The sequence below is a fragment of the Leopardus geoffroyi genome, chromosome C1 (assembly GCF_018350155.1).
Source record: "Leopardus geoffroyi isolate Oge1 chromosome C1, O.geoffroyi_Oge1_pat1.0, whole genome shotgun sequence".
Lineage (NCBI taxonomy): Eukaryota > Metazoa > Chordata > Mammalia > Carnivora > Felidae > Leopardus > Leopardus geoffroyi.
In genome coordinates this window covers 219,797,411-219,815,169 of record NC_059328.1, presented here as the reverse complement: position 1 = coordinate 219,815,169, position 17,759 = coordinate 219,797,411, and the positions used below count along the sequence as shown (strand labels likewise).

The window sequence follows — 17,759 nt, the reverse complement described above, 5'->3', positions numbered from 1 at the left end:
CATGCTTACATCCACACAAAAACCTGCACGCAGATGCTTCTGGCAGCTTTATTCATAACCGCGAAAACTTGGAAGCACCCAGGGTACCCTTCGGTAGCTGGACGCACGGACGGTGGCGCACCCAGATGATGCTAGAAAGAAATGAGCCATCGAGCCACGAGAGGCCACGAAGGAACCGGAAACACGTGTCATCAAGTGAAAGAAGCCAGTCTGGAAAGCCTGCAGGCTGTATGATTCCAACTACGGGATCTTCTGGAAAAGGCAGAACTACAGAGACAGTAAAAAGGTCAGTAGTGGCCAGGGGTCGGGGGTGGGGGGGAGAAGGGGAGGAGCAGGGGAGGCGCAGAGGATTCTTGGGGCAGCGAAGGGACTCTACGACAGCACAGTGATGGCTCCGTGTCACTACACGTTTGTGCACGACCACAGAGAGCACACCACCAGGAGTGAGCCCCCGTGTGCACTGTGGACTCTGGGTGACCGAGACGCGTCTGTGTGGGCTCATCCACCGTAACACGTGGACCCCCCACCTCTGGTGGGGTGCTGCTAACGGGACAGGGCGTGCCTGTGTGCAGGCGGGGGGTGGGGCGCAGGAAATCTCCCTACTTTCCCGCCATTCTGCTGTGAACGAAATTACACTGCTCTGAAAAAGTCAAGTCATAATAAAATATTAATAAATTGCAATTCACAGCACGGAGGGACGGGAGATGTTCCGCTATCGGGAATCACAGGCAATCGCTCACCGGTGTAATACAGACGGGGGGTGGGGGGGGGTGACCAAGAACACTGAATCTGCGTCCTGACTTACGCCGCGTATTTGTAAAGGGGGTGTGGTTTCTTTAGGCTGGAAGAAGGCTCCAGGCCTCCTACGGGAAAAGAAGCTCCAAACCAGCAAAGTCTTAATAGTACAGACCCCGAGATTCCCCTTCTTCCCTGGCCCTGCAAGTTCAAAGGTTTAATCGCTGGGCATGAAGAGCCAAGAGATGCCCGGGAGAGGAGAGGGGCAACCTGCCCATTTCTGGCCCCGGGGACCCCGCTGTCCAGGCTGAACAGCACCCGGCCCGCCTCACCGAGTCCTGCCAACAGCAAGATGCACAGCTGCGGGGGGCACGGGGGGTGAGGTCAGCCCCCACTCGGCAGCGTGAGCTGGCTGGGCTGCCCACGAGCAGAGGCCCAGGGCCTAGGAAACGCCACATATGCTGGGCGGGGCCTCTCCCCTCTCTCTCCGAGGAACTGCCCTGCTACATTTGGGGACCACCGACCACCTTGGCTGAGCCAGAGACGCCCAAAGGAACAGCACGGCCCCAGAGCAGGAGCTGGGCCATATTTGACATAGAAGGGAAATCTTCGCTCCTAGACAGTCTGCTGAAGACGCAGACGGCCTCGGTTCAACTCCTGCCTCTGCCCGCTGCTGGCTGGGTGCCCTTAGCTGAGCCACCAAAGCCCCTCAGTTTTCCCACCTGGGGAGTGGCAGTTAGAGACCCAACCGGACTGGGTTGTTTTCAGGATTAAAATAACACTACAGGCCAAGTGCTGTGGTCAGGAGGCGGGGTGGGCCAGAGTCTCAGCTGCGGGCACTCAGCGTCTCTGCCCATCTGCTCTGCTCTGCGCACCCCTGCAGGGCAGAGTGCTTCTGCCATAGTCGCTTACCCCCGCTGCCAGTCTGGAGCGGGACACGGGAGCTCCTAAGACCCCTCTGCAGCCAGGTCTGGGTTGGGCGAGACCACCTGGTCCCCCCTGAATCTAGGTCACCCCAGCTACACCCTGTGAGTTTTCCAGAGCCCCCAGCCTTTCCCCCCTCCCAGATCCTGAGGCCAGGCCCCGGTGCATGCCTGACACTCTCCACCTTACAGAGGGTCCCAAAGGAGTTGGGAAATCCCAAGGACCGCCTTCCTGAGTGCACAGGAGCTTACTGAAGGGCAACTTTGTGCAGGAATGTCCCCAACAGGCATTTCTGAGGGGGGGTGGAGCGCAACATGGACCCCGGGCCAGGGTGGACCCTGGCCTGGCATCTCTGAGCACCCAAGGCCTGCACTCACCACATACACCCCCCCACCCCCGACCCCTCTGGGCCCTGCCGTGGCCCCATGGGCACCAGCCTCCACTCCAGTCCCACGAGCGTGTGCCCACGCCCCCTCTGCCCACGCCCGCCCTCAGGAGCCGGGAGCCGCCTCTGCCCTGCACTCCTGGCCTCCCATTCAAGCCTCCCTGCTGTTTACTTGAACAGCCAGAAGACACAAAGCCATGGCTCTGAGTCACCCGCTTTGCTCCACGGTCGGCTCTGATTCAGGCAGGAGGCCCACGGCGGGGACCAACCCGGCCGTTAACCTCCTGGTTTCTCTGTGCCGCGACAGCAGAAGGTATCTGTGGTTTCGGGTTGAGGATTAACGCACGGCTGGCTTGGCAGCCACAGCGTGTGGACGGGTGTACGGACAGGAGACGACCTCGAGCACGCACACGCGCGGGGCTCTCCCTCCCCGAGCCTCGGGCCGCTTCACCGGCCGCGATGGAAACTTACAAATATTTCAGTCATGTTTCTGAAGAGGGTTTGGTCATCTGGCAAGTGTGGTCCCAGAACTTGCCAGAAGTATGCCTCAAGCGCAGCCCAGGGGTGAGAGAAGGCAGGCCTAGTGCAAATTAGATTATGGCTGAGGATCCGAAGGGGAACGTGAAACTAGGAGCCGGGGGCTGTGCCTGGGGACCCGCGGCTGGTGTCAGGTCCCCAGGGAGGTGGAGGTGTGATTCAGGCACTAGGGGCGGGCAGGGCTCTGCACAACCGGGCCTGCTGGTGGGGGGACGAACGCCCTGGCCCACCGGTGTCCCCTCCAGTCCCGAGCGCTCACGGGCCACCACAGAAGGCCAGGGGCTGGGGGGGGAGTGGTTTTAATTTCTCATTCCGATCATCAGTGAGTACAAACGCCTCCAGAAGGTAAGGGGGCTTCTGTCGTATTTCTCCTCCCAGTTTGGGTTAGGAGAACAGTCCGTGAGTTCGTTGTATTTCTTCCACTTACTTCTATACATCTGAAGTGGTTTGTGATTAAGAACATACATCCCCAAATACATGGAGACGAGTTTACAAAATAAAGACAAGTGAGGGTGTTGTTAGCAAATGGGGGAGGGTACCACTGGGGGGCAAGGACAAGGACAAGAGAATTCCTGAATTCCCGTCGTCGCAGGAAACCCATACACAGCCCTGCTGCCCCCAAACAAACCTGCAGTTCCTCTAGGGAGTCAGGCTGGGCCATACTCAGACGTTCTGGAAAAGTGTATCAAATTAAACTACCATTAAAGGCACTGCATAAAAATAACGGTCAGGGTCTTGAGCCGAGGGTTGCAGAAGACAGAAAAACAATTATTTTTTTCTTACGTGACTTCAGGTGGCACCAAACCTGTAATATTGAGAGGAGGGTCCAGCGAGGGTAACAACAGGCTGGTCCCTCAGGAGCGGGGCTTTGCGATGGGCACGCAGGGGAGGGGTCAGCAGAGTCCAGACCAAAGACTCGCTTGTGCACACCCTCGACTCTGCCTTTAAAAAGCGCCGTTTTCTTGGAGTAAGACCCTGGCATTTGCAGAAAATTTGGGAAAGAAGGAAAACCAATGAGAATAAGAAGAAGGAAAGGAAGATGTCTGACTCCCGCTTTGGCCGAGAGGCATTCGCTCTTGTGACAGATGCACCCATGCCAATGCACACTCTGATTCTGCAACCTGGGGTCAGAGGATCTGCTCCACTGGGGGGCCATTTCCCTCGATGACCAAGTATTTGCTTACAGGACACAGTTTTCTGGCTGTGTCGTGTTTCAGTGGATGGATAAACCACAATTCATTCACCCTTTTCCCAGGACATTTGAAGGATCTCACGAATATTAGCAAAGCTGATAGGAATCTTTTTGTTGCTGGTCAGATTCGACCATCGTTCGCTCAGGATAATGCCTAAAAGCGGCCTTGCTTGTCTCAAAGGGCATTTCCAAATTTTAAATCTTCTCCTATCCATTGTCAAAATCTCTTCGCAAAGATTTTACAATTTACCTTCTCACTGTCAGAGACGAGATGGCCTGGTTCCTCACGCTTTCCTTAATACGGAGGGTTCTCGTCTTTCCAATGTAATTAAAAAATGGTACCCACCTGCTTACTTTCCATTTCTTGGATGATTGCTGAAGTTCAACACTTGTCATGTGTTGACCGGACAACGGGACTTCTTCTTTTGTAAATTCGTATTATGACCCTTATTTTCCACTGGGTTTTTTTAAGTTTATTTATTTATTTACTTACTTAGAGAGAGTGAGTGAGCGAGCACGAGCGAGGCAGGGGCAGAGAGAGAGGCAGAGAGAGAGAATCCCAAGCAGGTCAGCACAGAGCCCAACGTGGGGCTCTATCCCACGAATCGTGAGATCATGACCTGAGCCAGAATCAAGGGCCAGACACTTAATGGACTGAGCCACCCAGGTGCCCCATTTTCTTTTGGATTTTTAAGGGCTCTTTGTCTAGTAAGATTCACTGTACCAGACATTGGTAAGTACTTCCTTCCTGGCTCATGAAAAGTTTCTGATTGTCGTAGTTTTTTGATATATAAAATCTCAAATTTTAATTTAGTCGGTTATTTTTTCCTTCGTATCTTGGGCTTTGCCACGCTTGGAACGATCAGCTTCAGGAAGCAGAGGCCGTGAGGGGTCCCCATTAGTGAGTGTCACTTAGGTCCCCTGAATGTTCACTGTTGGCTTCTGTGGGACAGCGACCTGGGTGTCCCCACCGCACTCCGTCTGTGGCCACACACCGCAGGTGATGGGTGCCGCACGAAGCATGGGCTTCGATGGGGTAAAGTGAATGCATCCCCTTGGGTTCACCAGGAAGCCTGATTTTCTATTAGCTTCGACAGCAGATGCGGCCAGGGAGCTAGCTGAGTGGGTGGACATCGGGACACCGAGGCCTGACCTGCTTTGGGGACAGTAAGAAGGGCAGGTGAGTGGGAGGGAGGGGGCAGTCTGTGTGTTGCTCACCCAGGGGCACCAAATTTGGTTCACGTCACCTGGATGGTATGTCTGAAAACCAACTGCACAATCAAGGGCCAGAGACCCCCGCTTTGTGCCCTATCCTGACCGGAGCGCGGGCCCCAGCGTCCCGAGGCTCGCAGCGCATGTGGGTATGCCCGAGGCTCCTGTTCAGGTACTCGGAAGCAGGAGAGAGGAGAGCAGAGGGTCTGGGTGCACAGCAAGGGTGCGTAACCCGCTGACAGATCAGAGTGTGGCCCCTCTGCAGCCAGGAACCCACGCGGGGCTGACGGATGGGGACCCCGACATAACATGTGCCGGCTCGAGGTGACCCAGGCTCCCGGCAGGACAGGCGCCCAACCAGGGGTGCGAACAACCAGGTCCCCTCCTGCTGTCTCTCCCTGGAGCCCTCCTTGTCAGCACGTGGGGACTCTCTGTCTCTCTCCCTCCCTCCCTGGTGGCCGTCCCTCTAGTGGGGCAGGGGACCGGGAATGGACAGACAGCACCGTCCTTTGCTCTGGGCAACCCCACTCTCCCGGGAAGGTTCTCTGGGACCTGCTCCCAGTTCTGAGCCCTTCTGCCTGGATTCCCTAGACGCTAACAATCCATGAGCCCAACACGATCTTTGTGGTTTCTGTGAGTGTCTCAAAGTGCTGACTGTGCAACACCATGAAGGTGAGAGTGTTTAAAAAAGAAACAGAGCTGGATCGTGGCCACGGAAGCCCCGGGAAAGCCACTGTGCCGCCCCCTCCCTCCGGCGCGGGTCCCGAGGGCACAGGAGGCTCAGGAGACACAGCAAGGTGGACAGATCAGGGGAGGAAGGAGAGGAAACACCGCCCCATTGGCCGGAATGCCCTCGTGCCACTGTCCTGCCTGCACCGTGTCTGGGGACAGCACAAGAGCACACACACCACCCTTTGTTCTATTCCCAGCCCCGGGGGAGAGGGATTCGCTGAGAGGAGCAGCCCTGAGCCGCAGGCCCCGCTTTTCAGGAATCATCATGTCCCTGGTGGCAGCATCGACCTCTCCAGGCTCTCTCTGAGCCTGAAATGGTCTGACCCACCGCCAGGCCCGGGGTTTTGGGGAGACCACTGCTGGATGGGTCAAAATGTCCATGGACCGCCCCCCCCCCGCCCCACTACCCATGGGGAAAATGCCCCCTGCTTTCGGCTGGGTGCACTGCAAACGACGCACAAGCTGGGGCCACCCCTTCCCCATCCGTCACCCCCAAAAGTGTGAGAAGACTCAGTCCATGGAGGGGCTTCCAGAGAGATAACTGACGGGCCACCAAAACCAAAGGGTGGGCAACGAAATGTCAAGTGTGTTATCAGAGTTCTTGGGCGTATTTTTTTTTAGGACCACATTAGGAAATAGCTTTCCAAAGAGAAAGAGAAACGTTTTCAGGCAGGGATAACTTGAAGGGAAGGATAATGTGATAAGCACAGAACCACGCGGATAAACCGAATAGCGCCTCTGGAAAGGGGCGAGAAGCTGAAGGTTTAACACCTCCCCCCCGTTGGCCCCACTGCAGTCCCACTTGTTACCAGAGAGACCCACGGTCTGTGGCACAGGATATTTTGGGGTTTGCAAAATACACATTATTCACATTCATCGTTTTGACCATTTTAAAGTATAAAGTCCAGCAGAAGTAAGCACACGGTCCTCACGCTGTTGTGCAAGCATCATCACTATCTATTTCTAGAACTTTCTCATCACCCCGAACAGAAATCCCACACCCGTTAAGCAATTCTGTCCCAGGCCCCCTCCTCCGGGCCCCGGAAGCCACAGATGCACTTTGGCCTCTTCCGGATCTTTCGTCCAGATGGAATCCTACCACATTCGGTCTCCTGCGCATGACTTCTGAGACTCAGCGTCGCGTTTCCAGGGTCCGTCCGTGTTACAGCAGGTGCCAGCGTCTCACTCCTTCGTACGGCTGAACAACATCCCACCGTGGGGCTAGCCCGCATTTTACTGACGCCGCAGCCGGCAGACGCCCCTACTATTTTCACCTTGCGGCTCTCGCGAGCAGCGCTGCAATGAACGCACACGCGCACGTTTTTCGGCGGAGACCCTGCTTTCGATTTTTGGGGGGCGTACAGCCAGCGGGGAGTGGCCTGGTCACACTGACTCACAGAATACTGACAGCTGCAGGGCATCAGAAACTCACTCCCTCATTCACATAGAGGGAAACTGAGTCCCGGAGAGGCGACGCCTTACCCAGGCCACGCGCAACCGCGGGCTGAGAGCGGGAGTGTCCTCCACCCCACGTTTAGCTTCAGGAAAGTCCCGTTGATCCCCTAGACCCAAGACAATGGGTTTGCCCCACAGATTAACTCGGGGGCCCAGCCGGCTCCTACAGAGGCCACAGACTGTGGTTTCCGCCTAATTAAAATTTCCCCAAACAGAAAAATGCCACGCAGGAGGAGTTTACTAAGGGAAAGTATTCCATACGGTGTCTTCTGGGAACAGTGACTTCAATAAATCCCAACACCCACCGTGGAGAGTCACGCTGGTTACACGGAGCCACGGGCGCTGGAAAGCCCTCCCAGCGCGCGGGTTATTGGTTCCCGTCGTGCAGGATCACGCAGGGGAAAGCAGGTGCGTGCCCCGGGGACCCAGAAAGGCACCCCAGCCTCGCCCTCTGTCTGCGCACACTGCCCTTCCCCTCGTGCTGCCTGGAAAAAGGAACATGATGTGACTAGCAGCAAACGAGATTTGCTGCATCTTTCAAGAAAGAAACGCACACCACAAGAGATGGGTTTGGAGAATCTGCACACGGCACTGTCGTGCCAGTGACAGTGGCCGGGCACTTTCCTGACGCCCCTTGGAACAAAGTCAGAGGCGAAAACACTTGTAAAGTCACTGTGGCCTGGGTGGCCTCCTGCCTGGGGCGTGGAGGCAGAAGAATTGAGGTGGCCTTGCTGGGTGCGAATGCAGCGTCCTTTTTCCGGGAAGGCGGGCAGCGTGTTTATTCTGATAAAGCATTTTCCGCTCCCTCCCGAGGGGCCCGGAGGGAAGAAGTGATTCGTGTGCCCCCAGGAAGCAGCACACGGGGAGGCATCGCGGCACCCAAGCCCGGGCCTTGCGTTTTCTCATCAAGGGGCCTCCACCCGCTCGGTCGCCCCGTCACCTTTTCCCTTTAATACATCGTGAGACGCTGGATTCACGTGCGTGGAGCCTTCGGAGACCCAAGAGGAGAGCAGATGGCTCAACGATGAAATTATAGGAAAGCGTCCATTTCTGAAATGTCACTAAACAAAAGTGGGCGCAGCATAAGAGCTATCCTGAGATGAGTCACCAGGTACATACATCACGGCCCTCACTCTGTGCTTATTGAAGTAGGAGAGGATCCCTATCCTCAAAAAGGAGTCCACAGGGGAGCTTTGGACCTGGCAGTGATTTAACATCCAGCAAAATCGCCTTAAGTGAATTCTTCCCTCCGAGTGTTTCACCGTGTGGACCCTTCCTCACACCTCAGCAACTCCACGAGAGATGAGCTCTGTGCGCACGGAGATCCACCTCGGCCCTACCGACGACGCCACAAAACACCGTGTGCGCTCATGGGGTCACCACACGGTCCCCGGGGGGTTTGGGGTGGCTGAAGTCACTCAGGTTGCACGAGAGAAAAAAAAAATAAAAGCAGGATACATCAGGTTTCCTGGGGTCCAGATCTCTGGCACACTTCTGTTCTAGAATCATTGGAGCAGCTTGCTTAGGAAATAGTGATGATGGGCAATTAAGGTCAGGGAGTCACCGAGCCCGGGCGGGGGGGGGGGGTGCTGGGTGGACCTCGTTCACGAGCTGCACCAAACTTCCCAGACCCACAACCGCCCAATCCCGGCGTGTTTCCTCGCCATGTGTGGTTGTGCTGTCGCTGGAACCTGACGATGGGCTTTCTGTTCACCCTTTATCGCTTATCATAATATGAAAATGTACGTGGGCTTCGGATAACAGTAGTAACAACACAGAGGAGCCCTCAGCTGAAGAAGACAAGAAGGAAAGCTGGGTGTAGGGGTGGGTGGTGAAGGGCACGGCTGGGGAGGAAGTGCTCACCAGGCAGGAAAAAATGTGCAAAGGATCAAATCCTTCTCTCCGGGTTTCCCACCCACGCACGCAGACATCACGAAAGAGGAAAATCAGTTTTGATTATAGTTAGGGACCCATTTCTATGTGGTTCGCGTTTGCGGACGGTTTAAATTCGGGAAAACCCGTTTTCGGTGAGGATGCTGTTGGTCTGTGGGGCTCCATCACGTGAAGGCAACACGTCTGAATTGGAGACAGAAAATCACGCCTTCCCCTCTCTCCTTTCCTTCCCAATTTGCAGGAAATCAGGCGTTTAAATCCCAGAGAAAGGACAGACACCTCACAGGCGGTCTCGTAAGAACGGGATTCTCGGTCCACGCAGCCTCCTGGAAGTCGGCGCAGGACCTCCTAACCCCGCAGGCCAGCCTGCCTTCGGTCCTTCCACTGAGCCAGACGTCTCTGGCTGACAGGCACTGTGCGCCCCCGGGTCCGAAAAGTCAAACAACGCGAGTGGCTTTTGGTTTCTGATTCCCCTGCACACGCTTCACGAGCCAAATCTACTTTAAGAACCGAGATCAAGGAAAGGAAATAGCAGTTTGATCTTTTATTTCTAGAGCTCTCGTTGGAAGGAAGACGCTGCCTGCTTGCATTCTGACTTCCAGAACGTTAAATCGAAGGAGAACACACAAAGAAATCCACTGTGGCAGTAGACAGAGTCAGAGACTGTAAACTATGGGCCTGTGTTTTCTTTTAGGGAGTTTGTTTATTTTACAAGCTGTCCCTTCTGGAGCCCCCACTTGCCACGGAAGCAGGGAAAAAAAAAAAGAAAGAAAGAAAGAAAAGAAAAGAAAAAGATGTCTTGAATCTCTTAAGAGACATGCTCAGAGTAAGAGAAAAGTTAGCGTGGCATTTTGTTTGCTTAGCAGTAGTAAAGCAGCATTAACAACAAAAATGTGGGCATTTTTTTTTTCCTCCAGGAGGAAACCGGCTGAAGTTTCCCTTCCCGATTCCTCCCTCCTCGAAGCAAAAGGCTAAAAACCTGCCCTAAGTTGTTCTGTGCTGAGTGGCCCCGTCTGGTGCTCGGGAAAGTCTCAGGGTGGGACCACAGACCTCGGCTACGGGGTTGGGATTTGATGTGTGGTCACCACCAAAGGGTTAATGAAAACCAAGGTTGCTGCCCAAATCTTTCCTGAGTCAGTCACACACCAGATCTCCACGTTCAGAAAAACAAATGTGAACTCTGTCAAAAACGAAACAGTGGGACATACAAATCTAATGCCAGACAACATAACTAAATTTACCATTTCCACCCCCCCCCCACCAATGATGCTGATGACTATTTTTTTAAAGGCCGAATGTGAGCTAAAAAGAAAAAGTATTTTCCAGTAACTGAAAGCTCTTTGGGTTACTCTTCATTTCACTGATGGGGAAATTGTGATCAAAAGAGAGGGGGATGTGCCAATTTTAAAGGTATTGGTCTTAGAAGTTGAGAAGTAAAGTTACGATTCTATAGAGGAGGTCACGAGAAGCCGGGTCCTCTCCATCCCCGCCCCCCCCCCCCAGTCAAGTAACAGAAGAAAGCGTATCGGGATGGGAGACCGGGTTCTAAGCACCAAGTGTCCACAGACCCCACGCGCTGAGCTCCCTCAACCACGGGCTTCGTACACATAATCGCAGGTGTCTGTTACTCTGAACCATCGAGCCGTACGAAAAGCAATTCCGATATTCGCAGCAGGCAAACACTGTTTTGGTTCAAAACGACCCTATCTTCAATTAACCATTAGAAGTTTCTCTCGTGCCGGAATGAGGCTGCCTGCTGGCTTTCCCAGTTTCTGACTCAAGTCTCCTAGAGCAAGACCACCCTTAGTAGTCACTGAAGAAAAATCCCATTGTGACCTAGTTTACATCAGCATGAAAATCACATCGTTAATGTCACTGTATCGCATTCCAAAACAAACATTAAATTAAGGCACATTTAATATAACTAAATTGCATTCGAAGGTTTACCACTGAACCAAACACAAAATATGTTCCTAGAACAAACAAATATTACTTTAAAACAACCATGACTGAGTTTAGGGTTTGATCTCTCCCTCTCCTTCTCTCTCTCTCTCTCTCTCTCTCTCTCTCTCTCTCTCTTTTTCCTCTTCCTCTGTGTATGGCTCTAAATACTAAAACTTTAATCTCTACACCTCTTGGTGAATAATTTTTACAAATCGCGGGCTTTAGAATTATGTGTGTGTTTCACGCGTGTCAGTGTAGATTCAGTATCTTAAAAGCAAACGCTGGGTCCGTTTGGGGTAAATATTTCATAAAATTTATTTGAACAATATTTTGTTTCTGAGGATAGGAATAAATACCAGGATTGATTGGTATTTCTCCTCTCAGATTTCCCGGGATTCCACTCTAAGAATTACAAGGAACCGCCTTTAACTCTACATTGGAAACACACAGGGGTTCTACACATTCTGGAAACAGGTACAACAGGCAAATGGCATCAAGAAAAGAAATGCGCTCAGACCACATTTTTAGTTTGTTACCCCAAGACGAGGCATAATAATTCCTTCTATAATGTGCTTGTTTGGATATATGAACAATTTTAAATTCTTGTGGAATATCTTTCCTTGAAACTTTTCATTCTGAGGTAACTGTAGATTCACATGAAGTTGTAAGAAATAATACAGAGAAATTCCCTTATACTCTTTACTTAAGTTTCCCCCAACGGTAACATCTTGCAAAACTATAATGTAATATCACAACCGGGAAATTGACACTAACACAACTTCCACGACTTAACTCACATCTCACCAGTTTTACGTGCACTTGTGCGTGCGTGCGTGCGTGCGTGCGTGCGTTTCACTCTATACAACTTTATCCCACGTGGACACTCAGGTGACCATGCGGAATATCTTTTTAAAGAGTTTCTGTTTGCAGTGTTCCATCTGGCCTTTACTTTTGAATGCATCCTGTCTGTATCTCTTAGGTTAGATCCTCCTTCTCCTTTATGGCTGCTTCTTGGCTACAGTAACTTACTCACCTCTTCTTGGAGTTTTATTGCCTCATTCGTGAACTCTTTGCTGGTGGAGAACTTTGTATTTGGTTTGCTTTCTGCAACACATTTATCCTTTCCCAGGAAGAGACACATACATAAACAGACATTCCAGCATGCATTCATGGAGTTTTTAAAGACACCAGTGAGAATAGATTAATATAAATACTAAGCTTAAAAACTGTCATAAAAGTTCAGCCTTTAAAATTGGCTTATTAAAATATTTGTTTTTTTTTTAAGCCCAGATTTAAACTAAACTTATGAGTTATAGTGCTCTGCTCAGAGAGAGTTTACGTTATGGTCTTTTTGCCAGGCTAGAGGAATCTGGCATCTGTAATGTCCGTCCGGAATAGAGTGGAACAGGGAAGATGGAAACTCCGTTCTTTCGGGCTCAAGACTTGTCTGAAAACAGTATGGTTGTCAGAAAACTTCAATAAAATACTATATTTCAAACGACCTCAAGCAGCCACTCTCAAAGCCCCATCCCACCAGCCCCCGCTCCGGCCAGATGCATCAGGCAAGGTTGAAAGCGTAGCTTCAGATACTTAGACAATACCCACATCTCGGAGGTCAGCTCCCTACACTGCATCTTACTGACGGCTATTTTATAACAAAACATCACTTCTATTTCTGGGAGCTCAGTCTTTCGGTCCACTTCTTCTGATCAACCAAAAGCCCTCCTGGGATTCTGCACATACATTCTCCACGGGGAATTAATTTTGAGATCGGTTAGCATTCCAAATAGAGCGGTTAACAAACACCTCCAAGAAGGAAGTGCCCAAGAGGGAGGATTTTCAGATGGTGAGAGGGTCATACTCTGTTCTGCAAAGAGAGTACAAGTTCTCGGGGGGCAGGGAGCAGGGATAAAAAGTAGTTTGTTGAGTACAGTAACCTACTGAAAATCTGCGTATTGCACGAGTCAGGGAAGATGTTTTCTTTAATGACAAAGCAGAGAATAGGAAAAATGTCTGCAAATCGTCCCCTTCCTCCAAGCCAGGTGCCTCTGACCCTGCTTCTAATGAGAATATTAAAAGTTTCTTTTGAGTTTTGTCCGATTCGATGAACCCAGCTGACCGTCCAAAGACACCTGATTTATTGTGTATTTGTGTGTTTAAATACCAGGCCGAAGAAGAAAGCCAGGGTAAATATTAGCACCAGCTGAACCCTCCACCATTTTCTGTGCTTCTCTTTATATCAAAGGACAATTTAGGCTTTTTATGGTTGCTGCTGTTCGTCTGGACACATGTGAAAGCATCTCATGTTAAGACATTAAAATCACACGCGATTTACTGAAAAGTCTAGAAACTGTTTGCTGATACAGATAACTAACACCCTGTCAGTTAAAAATGTTACAAATAAATAACAAATGTCATTTAGCAACATTTTCAGGAAATCAAACCAATCATGGTTGTATTTCTATTCACAGACAGTGCGATAAAAACAAACAAAAAATACAAAAACGCTTGCCTAACGAGTCTGGGTAAGTAAAAACGAGGTGTATCCATAATTATTAGTGCATCAAAAATTTACACGTGTCCCTTCTCTTCTCGTAGAGCGTGGTTATCTCCCTAAAGAAACTGGTTTACTAGAATTAGCCTGTTACATCCAAGTATATAAAAATAAAAATACGTGGGCCCCCATGTGATCATTTGCTCTCTAGCTGAATGTGTTATGTTATATTTTAAGCATTTTCCCCCCAAAAATCAACAACTTTTAATGAACAAGGTGCTGCCTTTTATTTTTATATGATCTTTACTTGTGATCTATGTCTGATTCTCTAAGTTGGAGGAATGTAATTATTTTTAAATGAATTTTAAATGATTTTACTAAATTTTTCATTAAGGTAATATCTCCTGGAATATGCTTTCAATAATTTTCTGGAGGGAAGTCTTAATGATAATTCTGTTGACATTTCCCTTAAACAAAGCTACGCATGTATGTTTAACAAAGATGACATTCCTCATCTGTTTGTCCTTTCTTCAGATGTGATGCAAACTGTGGATGGTAAAAAGGGTAAATGGAATTAGCTAATGGAAGCTCATAATTTAGGCAGCAAAACCCAGAATTAATGTATTAACCCCCTGTAGCAGTTTACTGCTCAGCCAATCCAAACTTTTCTTCCCTAGAAAAATATGTGATTGAGAAACTTTCCATCTGTTTTTGACAAAGATAGGAGAAGATACCCGTGTTATTCTCCACTAAAAATCCTTTTTAAAAAAACCTATAAAACAATCGTTATCTTAGGGGGCTGTTTCAGCAAAAGAATTTTCAGTGACACAGAAATAAGCACTTTTTAAAAATCCACCTGTGCTGAATCGGCCTTGCGTGGCCACAACAAAAACATTTGGAGATATTAGAGACCCACATAAAAAAAGAAATAGATATGTTTGGGAGCACGGGCGGGGGCACGCTCAGGATTAATCTAAATTCCTTCTGTGTGAAGGAGAGACTTAGAAAAACACTGCGAGATGAACAATGAACACGAAACCAAAGCATACGAGGTAGTGAGGATTTCTACCCTCGGCCCCCCCCCCCCCCCCAATTGCACCCTCCCATTGCCCAAGAGGGTCCTTTGGAAGGGAGATGCCCACCGGCCTCACCGAGCCTTCTGGAAAGGACGGCGCCTCCGGAGTTAAGCTGGTCTAAAGGGACTTCCGAGGTGTCTCCTGAAAGGGAGCCGGTGCAGGGCGCCCTGAGCGCTCTTCCGGAGCAAACCAGAATTTCCAAGGCTCTCGGCGGCCGCGTCCCCTCCGCCTCCTCCCGCGCGGGGCCTGGCCCGCCCCGCCTGTCCCTTCCCGCAAACCCGCTTCCCAGCCCGGCCCCGTCGCGCGACGCTGCGAGGCCGGGACGCAGCGCGGGCAGAGCCCCGTCCCGGACTCTCCAGGTTCAAGGCTGGAACCAGAGGCTCCCGGCTCCACCTGCCTGCGGGCCACGGGGTTCCGTGGTCTCGGCGCCCCGGTCCCGGCCCTGTCTCCCGCGCTCCCGGGCAGGGCCGCCCCGGGCTGTCCCGCCGCAGCGGCCCCGGAGCCGACAGCGCAGGACAGCGTCCTCCCGCCCTCCCCGGGACAGCCTGGCCGCCGGCCCGCGGCTCTGCGCCCCTCCCGGCCGGCCGGGCTCCCGAAGTCTGCGAGAGCCGCGCGTCCGCACCACGAACGCGCCCCGCGGCTCCGCGGGCAGAGGGCGAAGCCGCCGCCCGGCGCAGCCCGGCTCCGGCAGCCTCCCGCGCGGCCTCGGCCCCGCAGGGCGCACCGGGCAGAGGCTTCCCGTCCCTCCGCCCCTGCCGGCCGCCCGCCCGCGGCTCCTCCGATGCCCTCTCCCCCGACAGTCACCCACAGGCGCCAAGGATGGGGAAGGACGCCTGTCACCGGCCGCCACCCCACCCCACCGCCGACTGACACCCAGCGGGGAAGTCTGCAAGAGGCCGCAAGGGTGCCCCTGGGACCCGGGAGCTTCCCGGCCGACCCCCATCTGCCGCCGCGAGTCAACACGCACCCCGAGCACGCGGCCGCGGGCCGCGGGGCCTCCCCGAGGAGGGCGGCCCGGGCCGCCCGCGCCCCCACACCCCCTCCCCGCCCCACCCCCACCCCCCACCCCCGCCGCGGAGGGCGCCGGTCGCGCGCGCAGCACCTACCCTGGCGCGCGGGTCCGGACGTGGGTGGCGCGGCGCTAGTGGGAGGCCGACATGGACCACGCGCCCTCCATGCGCCACACGGAGAAGGCGTAGCTGAGGCGCTCGTGGGCCACGTAGCTGCAGCTGGCCATCTTATTGTCCATCTCGTCGCTCTGCAGGACCTGGTAGAGGAAGTCTATGTACCTGGCGGCCAGCTTGAGCGTCTGGATCTTGCTGAGCTTGTCCGAGGGCAGCGTGGGGATGATCTTGCGCAGCGCCGCGAAGGCCTCGTTCAGCGACTGGGTGCGCTGGCGCTCGCGCACGTTGGCCAGGATGCGCTGGCTCTGCAGCTCCTCGAAGGACTGCGCGCTCGGGCTGCCCTTCCTGCCGCGCTTGCCCGGGGTCGGGCTGCCATCTTCGCTCGACTTCTTGCTGTAGCGCCGCTTCCGGCCGAAGCGCTTGGGCTGCCTCTCGAGCTCCTCCTCGCTGGTGCCCAGGCTGTCCACGGGGGACACGGGCGAGCTGGAGCCCTCCTCCATGGCGCCCGCCCGGCGCGCTTGGGGCTGGGGGCGGGGGGCGCGGGGCGGGGGGGGGACGGGCGGGCGCCGGGCGCCGAGCGCGCGCCGCTGGCCAAGCCCGCGGTCGCCGAGCACACGCTCCCGGAGCTGCTGGAAAGGCTCTGATTTCAAGGCCGGCTCGTGCAAAACCGAGGTCTCCGGGAGAGGAAGTTATTCTAACTTTTTTGGAAACTCTAGCCGGGCTGGGTTGCTAAATAGTTGTCAGGAGCGAGGGCGGCGCGCTGATTGGCCGCGGCGGCCGGGGGCAGGACGAGCTCTGGGGCCTTCGCCGGCCGCCCCCGCCCCCCGGCGCGGCACTTTCAGTTTTGCCTCCCCCTCCGGCCCCGGCCGCGGCGGGCACCCCGGAGGCCGGGCCCTCTCGCGCGCCGCGCGCGCCCCGACCCCGGGATCCGACCACCCTCCGGCCGCCCGGCGCCCTGGGCATCGCGGACCCGCTTTGTCTGCCGCTTAACGTGCAGATCCGGCTCCGCCGAGGTTGCGGGATCTCCCGGGGGCGCGAGGGCGCGAGGGGCGCTCCCAGGAGGTGAGGACCAGGCGGGGAGCCCCGGGGGGTGCCCCGGCCTGTGCGCTCCTTGGCTGCCCAACCCCCGCCCCCGGGCGCGCCGCGAGTCCGCGCGGCGACCCTCACCGTCAGCCCGGGGTGGAGGACGTGCGCGGCCAGGGGTCCCGGCGTCCGGACTACGGGCGTGCGGACACCCGGGAGCCCGCGGAGATGCCGCTGGCCTCGCGCGCGCCGCGGGAATCAGGCCACGCGCGCCGGCTCTGCCCAGGCTTTGTGTCCGCTGTGGTTTCCCACCCTGACTTTCTGGGGATCCCCGGCCCCGACGCCCTTTGCAGACCCTCCTTCTAAGTGCTTTCTCACTGGAGCGCCGCAGCAGCGAGCCTCTGCGGGAGCGCCCGGTGCCCACCGCGCCCACCTGCTCGGCCCTGTCCGCGATGCCGGGTGCGGGGCGGGCGCGACCGTCAGGCCCCTCGCGCGGGGTCCCAGCCTCTGCGCTCCCCTTCTGCTTCGCGCGCCGGCGTGGGGACGGAGGGCAGTGTGGGGAGCTGCGCCGCCTCCCCTGCGCCGGGCGCCTGCGGGCAGGAGGGCGCGGGGCGGCGGGAGAGCGGGGCCCGGCCTCGGCGGGCGACACCGCGGACCCCGGCCCCGCGCCATCTGGACGCCGCGCGCGGGCGCGTTTGAAGTGGTCCGGGGGGCTCTTTGTTCGCCAGGCCGCTCTGGCTCCGGGCCTGGAGGTGGTTTACGGCTTTGATGCCTTTGAACCTATTCCCAGGTGACCCGGGCTCAATTAGGCCCGGGCCTGAGCCGGGCTGTCAGGCAAGCCGCGTGATCAAGGGCGGGCTGGGCCCTTTTATTGAAGTTGAACTCGGGGCGGCGGAGCGCTGGGCCTCCGCGGCTCCTGGGCAGCCGGGCGGGCCGCGACCACCGCGTTAGGAAACCCGCGGGCCGCTCAAGGGATCATTTCCCTAGCAGTGAGCGGAGCAGAGGCCTGGGAAGTTCAGGCCCTCGCACAGAG

The 17,759-nt window shown here is 54.8% G+C and overlaps 1 protein-coding gene across 4 annotated transcripts in view; it reads right to left on the bottom strand.

Annotated features, from left to right (window-relative positions):
• Positions 1 to 16,416, bottom strand: part of TWIST2 (twist family bHLH transcription factor 2) — a 78,483-nt gene extending 62,067 nt beyond the window's left edge. For 3 of the 4 annotated variants that reach the window (XM_045482338.1, XM_045482335.1, XM_045482336.1), the window contains exon 1: positions 15,686 to 16,416. In XM_045482338.1, the coding sequence (XP_045338294.1) occupies positions 15,721 to 16,203 (483 nt within the window). In that variant the 5' untranslated portion in view covers positions 16,204 to 16,416 and the 3' untranslated portion in view covers positions 15,686 to 15,720. Of the gene's footprint in view, positions 1 to 9,417; positions 9,432 to 15,685 lie in introns of those variants that run through there. The other variant, XM_045482337.1, reaches the window with a different exon arrangement.
• Positions 16,417 to 17,759: the final 1,343 nt, after the last annotated feature.